Source organism: Cibotium barometz, chromosome 40, assembly GCF_041138505.1.
Source record: "Cibotium barometz isolate CiBa-2024 chromosome 40, ASM4113850v1, whole genome shotgun sequence".
NCBI classification, from domain to species: Eukaryota; Viridiplantae; Streptophyta; class Polypodiopsida; order Cyatheales; family Cibotiaceae; genus Cibotium; species Cibotium barometz.
This window is the reverse complement of record NC_141085.1, coordinates 11,342,224-11,353,262: the sequence shown is the minus strand read 5'-3', so window position 1 is coordinate 11,353,262 and position 11,039 is coordinate 11,342,224. Positions and strand designations below refer to the sequence as shown.

General features: G+C 40.6%; 1 protein-coding gene across 2 annotated transcripts; it reads left to right on the top strand.

Annotated features, from left to right (window-relative positions):
• Window positions 1-4,922: 4,922 nt before the first annotated feature.
• LOC147615202 (DTW domain-containing protein) lies at window positions 4,923-8,099 on the top strand. 2 transcript variants are annotated; one of them, XR_015262774.1, is made up of 3 exons: window positions 4,923-5,002; window positions 5,092-7,612; window positions 7,749-8,099. XR_015262774.1 is itself a non-coding variant. In XM_086779230.1 (2 exons), the coding sequence occupies exons 1-2, from the start codon at window positions 4,950-4,952 to the stop codon at window positions 6,896-6,898; spliced, it is 1,860 nt and encodes a 619-aa protein (XP_086635356.1). In that variant the 5' UTR covers window positions 4,923-4,949; the 3' UTR covers window positions 6,899-8,099. The 2 variants fall into 2 exon arrangements, 1 of the variants encoding a protein (XP_086635356.1); XM_086779230.1 differs by having other exon boundaries at window positions 5,092-8,099.
• The last annotated feature ends 2,940 nt before the right edge of the window (window positions 8,100-11,039 follow it).

Below are 11,039 nucleotides of genomic sequence, written 5' to 3'. Positions count from 1 at the left end.
TTTCATACAGCTTCACCAAGGTGTCCCATCGCTCCTTAGGTGACTTGGCATTCTGTATATGTCCAATCATAGTGTCATGTATGTTGATAGAAAGCCAATACACGACTTTCCTTGCTCCTTGATTCCAATCCTTGAATTCTTTTACATCCAACAGTTGGATTAATCTCGGGTATCTCTAGTGCCTCCTCATGTTCACCTTCAATGTAGTCCAAGTAGCTTTTTCTCATTAAGAAATTTGTCAATCTAAACCTCCAAGCATGGAAGTTGTTCTTGTCAAGATTCTCTGCAATAATCTAGTTTATTCTATTATTTGACATCTTATGTGCAACACAAATTTACCAAAAATAGCACTCTTATTTGACCTGCACAAATTGCTGTATTTTCTACAGCAGTTCTATACTGTACCCAAACTGTCACAAACAGTGACCTCAATTTGCATACATACACTCAATGGCAACTTTGAGACCTCTTTGTAGTACACACAGTGTTTGCACAACCAATCTCCCTTCATGCAGTTCCAAAAATAGAGTTCTGCAGAGAATCGAAACTTATATGTAGTGCCCATGAACGCCTGCTGCTTGCTGCGAATTGAAAAACGGAGGTCCAGATGCGCCCGAAATGCGTTTTCGGCTCGAACAATGTTGTCCAATGGACAAGTCCAACAGACATTATAGTTGCCCTATAGCTTTGCTCCCATGAAGAAAGCTCCTCAATGAGAGTTCGTTTGCCAGTGCCTCTCGAAGAGCTCCCGCGACAAGGGTTTAGTAGCCAGCACAAAGGAGGAAGAGGAGATAAAGCTCTTACCTTGTAACACTTCCTGTGCTTCTCTTGCTTGCCGCTCAGCCCTTAGCATGAACCAGACTCTAATACCATGAAAAGATGCAGGGGAGAAGAGAGCTTGAGCTCTTGCAAGTGCACACACACACACTCACATAAACCCTAGAAGAGAACACACAAGGTGAGAGACCAAAAATTCTTCTTCTTCTTTATACAACAAAAGAGGTCTACAAAGAAGATAAAGTGACTAACACACATAATAGAGTATATACAAGCAGTCCATAATGTGAACACGCTAAGTGGAGTGGGTAGGTGTGGACTAGTCGGTGTAGTCCAATTGTAGAATCTCTGGCGAAGATATGTCGGTGCCAGCTTCCAAACCCACTAGAGATGTAAATGTCGAATGGCCATGCAGGCGCCTCGTGAGTGTCAGCTCTCATGTTGAGCTTAGCATCTCAACATACTACCCGCAAGCAAATGGTTAAGCTGAGAGTACCAACAAAGTCCTCATTTCCATATTAACAAAAATTGTTGAAGCTTGATGCAATGATTGGGAATTCAAGCTCACATAAGCTTTATAGGCTTACCGAACCTCTTACAAAGTTGCAATTGGTTGATGGTATAGGGGATTGAGGTGGTAATGCCCCGGGAATTCATGATAGCTAGCTTAAGGGGGGGTGGTAGTGATAGACTTGAGGGTAACATGTTGGCCGATAGGATACTCATTCTTGAATGACTAGAGGAAGAAAGAAAAATTATAGTGTAAAACTTGTTAATAGAAAAGGATCGATGAAAAAAGCGGTCTGATAATAATCTCAAGGATAAGGAAATTAATGAGGGAGACCTTATACTTATGTAACGGAGTGTGCAATGAAAGAAAGAAACTAAATTATACCGGTAAAGGACCATTTTGAGTCTACGAAATAATACCTCAAGGTATTATGTGTGTTGAAACCCTTACTGGGATCAAAACCGTTGGCTTCCTCAATGGTAGTAAATTTAAAAAGTATTATGGACGTCTTACTGAGAAAGTCTTGTGGGTCGCACATGATAAGAAGGTAGTCAAGGAGAAAGTGAAACTAAAGATAGCTCAAGCTCAACAAGAGGCTAAAGAAAGGCAAATCCGACAGCAGCTATTCTGGGATCTGCAAAAGCCTTTTGTGGGAGAAGTTGAAGGAGACACAAAGGATCACATAGCACCTCTACGAATATCCATTCAATTGCCTAGCCCTTATGGTAAAGTGATTTATGATACATTGCTTGATATAGGAGTTAGTCACAATCTAATTTCCTTCAATGCATGGAACCAGTTGGGAAAACCCAAACTCGTAGATACCTCTTTAAAGGTGAAGGGTATCCATGGTAGGAATACCAAGGTTCTTGGGTTACTACAAATAGAGAAATATTGTGATGGCAACAAGCACCTGGTGGGAGACTTCTTGGTTATGCCTACAATAGACAAGGATTCTCGTAGGAGATGATGTTGCCACAAAGCCGCACCCAAAAGCTCCACTTTGCCGCCACCATTGCCGTTGCACTCTAAAGAAAGCTTGACCCTCCTCTCACCACTTAATCTCTCACACGCACTCTCTCACATGCAAGCAAGAAAGCATGTATAAGACCTCAAGCAAGCAAGCAAACAATAGCATAAGATAGTAGATAGAGAAGAAGAGCACTCAATAAGATAGTAGATAGTGAAAAAGAGCACTCTATTGAATTAGCATAAAAGAATGAGTTGTGAGAAATACATTTTGCCTCTTATGTGTGGCTACTAGGGTTTACACTCTTGGGCGGCCAAAGTTAAAATTAGGTCCTAGGGCTCATTCGGCCACTCTAGCTTGTGTAACACCTAATCCACAAATTGTACTCTCTACCAAAAATCCCGTGGTGCGTCTTTAATAGACAAGTGACGAGCACACACGTAAAATATACAAGACATGGTTTTTAAGTAAGTTATGCACATTGGGGCCCATGTGACCCAAAGGTAGTGAAGATGATATGGTGGCTGGCATCAACACCATAGAAGTCTCCGGCAAGGGTTAACAATTTCCAATGGATAATCCTCCATCTTGCCCCAATCATATGGGCATCTAAATTAGAGTCTACGAATGTATGCACCATAATGGGGATCTTTATGCAATGGGATGGCTTCACATCTCCCTCTAAGGCACAAAGCTTGCTTTTATAACCATGGTAATCAAGCAAGGTAGAGATGCCCAAAAGGTCAAAGCAAGCCGCAAGCCCAAGGTTGGCATTGTCTAATCATTCAAAATTTCACTCCCAAGTTATGTGCAAGCTCTGTAATGCTTTACTTCTTTTCATCAACATTGTCAAAAAACCATGCATAGTCATGCCAGAGCGAGCTAGAGCTTGGTCATGGTGGCATGATCATCCAAGTCTCAGGTCTCATTGGAATCCTCCTAGTTGCAGATAACCAATTATGAGTAATCCACTTAATTATATAGGCTTGAAGTCAAAAATAAAACCACCAACACACCCTTAAGTTACTTCACATCGAGTTTAATAATGATAAGCTTAACTTCATGAATAAATGAGCCTAGTTTTTCCCTACAAAGTGTTAGATATGCATGTAGATGTGCTTTTTCAAAATGTTAGATCTGCATGTAGATGTGCTTTTTCAAAGTGTTAGATATGCATGTAGATGTGGTTTTTAGAAGATCCTACCATTGTATTTCTTGATTGCATCCTTATTGCATGTAGATGTGCATGTAGATGTGCTTTTTCAAAGTGTTAGATATGCATGTAGATGTGCTTTTTCAAAGTGTTAGATATGCATGTAGATGTGGTTTTTAGAAGATCCTACCATTGTATTTCTTGATTGATTGATTTAATTACTCTTCCCATGGATCGATATTGATTGAATCCTTATTGCATGTAATTACTCTTCCCATGGATCGATATTGATTGAATCCTTATTGCATGTACTTACTCCTCTCATGGATGGATATTGATGGGTGAGCTCATAATGCCCACCTTGATAAGAATTCTAGATTTTTCTTCTCCAAACTTTGAAAAGTGACAAATGGGTGTGTGTCATGTGACATCCTGCCCATTATAGCCTTTTTTGTAGCCCTTGTATGGCCATCCATCATGTGAGTATTCATGGACCATTTTGATTTTTGTATCAATACTAATTTAGGACCCTTACACATATAGTGCATTGACCGTTTCCACTCTCTACCTATAGTAGTAGATTACGTACATGTGCTCTCTTGTGTCATTTTTAGAAGACAATTTAAACTGAAGCAAGATGTGTGTGAGGAAGGAAAAGGTGCTTAGATTGAATGAAAGACAACCCAAGCATTATTCGTGGCCTCCCTCATGAAAGAAGAGAACAAGGATGGGCATGATGTGTAAACATTTCATATGCATTCTCTAGTATCTTAAAAGGCATATAGACATTTCCTGCATTCTCTAGTATCTTACCAAGCGTATAAACATCTCTTAGGTCTCCAAGGATAATCTAAGAGTAGTTTCGTATTACGAGGATTAGTATTGAAATTACATGCCATCACTTATCTCCCTAGGGACTGCGTAGATTCAACACCTCTCCTCATTGGAAGGTGCGAGCGCTATTAATGTGTGTGTCTATTCTATTCACTCAAAATATACCTTGTGCATTAATTAATACCCAAGGCTTAGCGTTCTATGCACCTAAGATTATAACAGCCCACCTCCCAAATCAATTTGGAAAACCTTTCACCCACCATAACCTACATCCTCTCCCCTTGTCCATTTTCTGTATGATGAGAGAGAGAGAGAGAGAGAGAGAGAGAGAGAGAGAGAGAGAAGATAAGCTCTTCGCTAAGAGCTTGGAGAGAGTTCAAAATGTCCACCTTTTCTTAAAAAACACAAAACATTAGAGACAAATTTCTAACTTCAAAATAATTACCATTTAAACCTTCCAGAAACCTTAAAGCATATAACATTTTTCTCAGAGGGCAGCAATCAAACCAAGAAAACCTAGAAGACAGAAAATTTCTAAAATTTCAAAAGAATTATCATTTAAACCTTCAAAAGACCTTCAATAGCATATAACATTTTTCTGAGAGTAAATTAATTAATGGAAAACCCATGAGGCGGCAACCTAAGGGTTTTGATATAAAGGGCCATGGTAATGACAACCTAACAACTCTACAAGGAACAGCGTTATGACGATGCCCATGGCGAGGTCGATACTCCTGGATTTTGCACAGCTACGGAGGTGATGAGGGTTTGCTGTTCTTTCTCTTTGCCATTCTAAAGCTGAGTAGCTTGCCTTCTTGTCCAATTCGTCGAGTTACTTTCTTGCAGAATCCACCACTGTAGCTCTCTTGTCTCTCCAAACGAAGCTTTGCTGGTTATGGCCTCTGCGTCAGAGAAGAAACAAAAGCAGGATTCCAATGAAATCTCATCGCTGCCATCATCACTTGGGAAAGCTGTTTTTCTAAAGACACAGCAGAGCTGCCATGGTCATGTTCATGTCCATCTCCGCTATTGTTGTTCAAGAGGCGACGGCAGCTTCTTGAACACACACGTTTCTGATGGCCATGGAAGCTCTTTAACCATAGAGAGTTGTGATGGTGTGTCTAATGGTCATGGCCGCTTTTCAAACAATTTCAATGGGGCATCTGATGTCCATGACCATGGCGGCTCTTCAAGTGGTGTTTTTGATGGTCATGGCAGCTTTCCAAACACAGATAGTTTTGGTAGTGTTTCTGATGGCCATAGCACCTTTACAAACACATACAGTTTGCCTGATGGCCATGGAAGATCTTCTAACACAGAGTTTTTTGGTGGTGTCTCTAATGTCCATGCCAGATCTTCTTACACAGACCGTGTCGATTGTGCCTCTGATGGCCATGGCAGATCGATTAACACAGACGGTTTTGATCGTATCTGTGATGGCCATGGCAGATCTTCCAACACAGACAGTGTTGATGGTGTCTGTAAGGGCCGTGGCAGATCTTCCAACACAAACAGTTTTGATGGTGTCAGTGAAGAGAAGCAGTCCTGCCATGGCAACCGTCAGAATGGCCATGTTGTCATGGAAGCTGCAACTTCAAAGTGTGCTAAGCGGCCTTTCTGTGAAAGGTGCAGAAAAGTGCAGAAGCTGTGCATCTGCAAGCGTTTCAAGTGTGTTGTTCAGAATAGAATTAGGATCACCATCTTGCAGAACCCTGAAGAGAAGCATCATGCTGTTGGTTCAGCAAGGGTAGCCTTGCTGGGTCTTCAGAATGTTGCCTTAGTCAATGTTCCTGAAGTCCATTCCAAGGAATCCTTTAGGATCCGCCCTAAGGTTCCTGGTTCAAAGAGGAGCTTGGCAGGCAGGGGTGGCAAGAAGCTCATTCTGAAAGGAGGAAATGGAACTGTATCACGTAGGTCACCACCTTTAGAGGCGGAGATTTTACAGCTTTATGATCTGCTGGCTGAGATATTCAAAGATTATCCCAATCACATGTTCTCTCTTGAAACGTTGCGTAGTTTTTTGCATCCCAGTGATAGTTATGGAATGGCTGATGGGGCTCTTCCCCTGGAAAAGCCACACAGTTTTACGCATTTGAAAGATGATAATGGAAAAATGAACGGGATTTTGCCTACTTTCAGGCCACCGGAGGAAGCTATTAGTATTGCTGATGGGTTTGTGCACTGTGCAATACATGCTGAAGAGGAAAGTCGAATTGTTAATGGGTCTGTTACTGTCTCAGATGAATTGGAGATCGTAATTCCACCTGGGGTTGCCCTTCTTTACCCTAGTGAGAAAGCTGTTGAATTATCAGAGCCTTTTTTCAGCATGGCAAGGCATGACCATCCTTGCCACCTGATTGTTTTGGATGGCACTTGGTCTAAGGCCAGACGGACCTATTTTGAGAACCCTTGGCTTCAAAGTATACCACATTATAAACTCTCACTTTCCTCCCCGAGTCTGTATGAAGGTGTAAGGAAACAACCAAAACCTGGATGTTTATCTACACTTGAAAGCATTGTTTATGCCTTGAAGGTTTTGGAGCCAGAGACAAAAGGGCTTGATGGACTATTAGAGGTGTTCGATTCGATGGTAGAAGATCAGAGGCGATGCAAGCAGATGAAATCTTTTATCTCGGAGTCTAGCATGGGGTAAGAGCTGTCTGGTTCCATTACTTGCACATTGCAAGTGCCTTAATAGTTTCTGAGGCCCTTCCTTTGCAAGTAGATCTCCATGTGCTTTGGAAGATCATAAGTGGCAGTGGAAGGGCTTCGTGGTTGCAGGTAACCTAACCTACTCATGAGTGAACTTGCTTAAAGAATGGAGACCTGCTGTGCATAACAGATGCCTTGCCTTATCTAGTTGAGGTTGGAACTTAGCTCAGGGTATACCTCTGCAGTGTTCCAGCGTTTTTGATTATTTTTTACCTCCATGGCTCTCATTCCATTGACAGTATGTAGTCATGAACATGATGTGTGTCGATACCTCGGAATAGAAAAAAGACTCTTTCAATTTCATAGATTGCTATTTGCTGTTTGTTTCAGGTCTAGTATTCCTAGAATTGTCACATATTAGTTTTTTGATTTTGACTTTCTTGTTCACAAGATGTGTTGCTGCTTGTGTATCACCTATTCACGTATGTTTATTCACAATATTTCGTGGGAACTGCCGCCTCCATGAATTGTTACAAGGCAGCCTTGATGCGCATGCTGTAGTGTCTGGCAGCTTTGGTTCGCTCACAGGTGGAGCAAATGGCCAACCTTGCCTGACCAGAGGCAGATCATATGGCAGCTTTCACTGCCTTGTGCCAAGACATTCGTCACTTGCAGTAGAAGCACAAGGAATCGAGGAACTGTTAGTCTATAGCAGGTAAGCACAACTCTAGTGGAGGAGGTGCCAAGCAGTGTGTACCGCAAGGGCGTGTTTTCATTGCATGGGTTAAGGAAGAGTTTTCACAGCCATCCGCCAAGTTGGGCAATTTCATTGGTGGTTTCTTTAGTTGCAGGGACTCCAAACATGTCAATGGATGTGGTGTCTTCATTTAACGGTGCTTGATTGAAGATTCTATTGGGAGATTCATCTGCAAGTCCTGGTGTTGATGAGACAAGGATGGAACATTAGCCCCCGTCTCCCTGAACAGACGCATAAACATGCCAACCAGCTCGGTAATCCCTCCTCTTCAGCAAGCAATCTTCAAGGCGACTGGAAGGAGTAGGAAGCACATATGTAATCGGCATTTACACAGGATTACCTAATTAGGTTGAGACTTGCAAGGTTTGATCAACCTTTGTACGTCAAAACCTTTAGTTGTACATATTATTTGCATTAATACAAGTTAGAGTAGGTTATGTGAATACTACAAGACGTCCAACCTTGTACTTCTTTGTTCACACGTTTATTACACTAGCATCCCTACGCTGTCTGCCTAAGTAAACTAAGCCAATAGTCCTTTTGGAACTTTGGAATATTTATCACTTCGGTAAAGATTGACTTCTTTCAAGTCCAGCAATTGTGAGAGCTTCAAGTACAAGCTTTATACTGATGTAGATTTGGCTCCCCTTGAGTTGTTTTTTTGTGATTCTCTGCAGTAATTGAAGGCAAAGTTTTTTTTTTGTGTAGATTAGTTTTTTTGTGATTCTCTGTAGTAATTGAAGGCAAAGTTTTTTTTGGTGTAGATTACAAAGTAAGCCATGACTCCAGAATAAAAAGTGCATTTATGCTTATCTATACAATCCACACGGAATGTCGCCCTTGTGTGTGTGTGTGTGTGTGTGTGTGTGTGTGTGTGTGTGTGTGTGTGTGTGTATCCAATCATTCGACTTCAACCCGGTTAGTTGATTGTCCTTTGTGAATGCACCCTTTAAACAATCCATATGGGCAATTGGAGTGCAAAAGGAAGCTACCTTCTTCACACAATCTCCCTCAATGCTCAGAATCCATGATGGTCCAGCTTGTTACCAATTTGTTAAGGCATTTTTCCTACTATTTCTAGGTATTTTCTGGCATTGATTATGTCTGTCACCAGGCACCGTCTCCATCATATTCTCTAGTCAGGCTCTAGTGGATAATGAGGCGAGGTAAATCGTCCACCGACTCCACGAACTCTAGTGATGCTCGTGACATTGGGCATAGGACTCCACTTTGATATCGAGTCCTATGCTGGTAAGATGTTATTGCAGTATAGATAGGAGCATCGATGTCGTCACTTAGGATTCTCATGGTAATTCAACACTGCAAAATATCTGTCATCACCTTCACACACCATGACCTTGTTCCTCAAACCAGGAAGGTAAGCACTACTAAGCCCTAACATTGTCTGACCACTATGCTAACTGGAGAATCCCACAAGTCTCACGTCTGAATCCAATAATCATGCCAAAATTCAAGGAGCCGCTTCTAACAGCCACACCACTTTATCTTGAGCTGCATGAAGGCTCTCAACTAAATCGCATTTACATGAATTAGGGTAACTAACCCTCTAGGAAAAGAAATTCTATAATAGATTAATTGAATGTAGAGTACCAGAACCCCAAAATATATTGAAGTACAAAAAAAGTGGATGCTAGCACGCATGCATATGTATGCATCACATCTGGAGGGTTGTTGCAAGATCAGGGTGTCCAGTTTTATCCAGTTTATGCTGGACTGGGACAATGCTTGGAGAGCAAGTTTTGTGGGGCAAGGTACTTAAAATGAGATCAAGCAAATAATAGAAAATACGCTTGTCCTTAAATTAGCCCAATATAACTTAAATTAATATAAATTAGTCTAACTAATCAAAATTAATAAAAAATATGATGAGATGATAAAAAAATGATCTTTCCATACTTAGAGTGATCCAATTTATTTTTCCATAGATGCACCATTACAAGCACACTAGTCCCTATAGGTTTTATATGATTCACATCAAAAATGTAATTTTACTAATTAGATTATTAATATTTACAGGCCTTCTGATAGTTTGGAAGAATTTTGAAAAAGAGATCCTTAAAAATCCAACCATTGGATTTGCAATTTTTACTAACCACCACATTCTACTAATGTCTCAGTATCTACCCACTCTTTTGATCTACAAGATTGAGGATTTTAAGTGGTAGCTATTGTGGGTACAAAAAGTGGCGTATATTATAACACTTTAAAGACCTTGAAATATTTAAAGAAAATAGACAAATATCTTAAAATTTTCTCAAAAAATCAAGTTAAGCTCCATATTATGTGAAGATCTAAGGTACAAAGTGGGAATCTCATATGAGTTTATATGTAAAAGATATTAGCATTTTATAGAATCAATTCAAATTTCGGACAAGGTGTATACATTGACTTTGTACCTAAGAAAATGAGGACTTTTGACTATCTAATGCTTAATCAAATTATGCAACTATATTTCCAACTTTGAATATGATGTTCCAACAAAAGAACTTGAAATGAAATTCCTTCATTTACTAGGAGAGATTAGCCACTAAAGGTAAACAAATGGCTATTTTTTTACTGTTTACAGGGTGCCTGAGTGGACAAAACTGGGCACCCTGATCTTGCAACCACCCTGGAGCATGGCCAAGTTAAGCTATGCGTGAACATTATTTGAGTTATGTATATAGTATACCAGGATGGGCTCTTGGGTTCACAAATAAGCAAATAGTTGTTTTGAGCATGGCCAAGTTAAGCTATGCGTGAACATTATTTGAGTTATGTATATAGTATACCAGGATGGGCTCTTGGGTTCACAAATAAGCAAATAGTTGTTTTGAGCATGGCTCCTCACTCTAATTTCTACCTTAGTGTAAGGCATCCCCCAACAGTAAGGGTGGCCAAGGTTATGGACATGAGCCACTAGAGTGATTGGGTATGAGCTGTGAACTTGAAACATAGAACCTAGCATGTACCAACAAAAGAGAGAAACATCACATGCTACTCCTTTTTCGTAAACTCTTTGTAATCTCTGCCCTAGCTTGGATGTTTCATATTGTATATGGACAAAGGCCCAATGTTGTAACAAAAGCCGGCCATATAAGGCATAAAGATGTAATGAGAACAATTTTAGGCACCCCGTAAGGGTGGCAGTCGAGTAAGGTCCACTTGTATATAAGTGACTTATGAGGGTGTGTAAGGGGACTTTTTCAATACAATTAACTATTGAGCTTAAGCTTAGGAGCTCCATCCTTCTTGCATGCCTTGTTCCATTCCTAATCCTTGCATGCTTCCATGTTTATGTTTGCCATTAGCTTGTTGGGTTGCTTGCTTGTATTTAAGTGCTTGAGTGTGTGTGTGGTAAGCTTGCTTGATTCTTGCTTGTGAG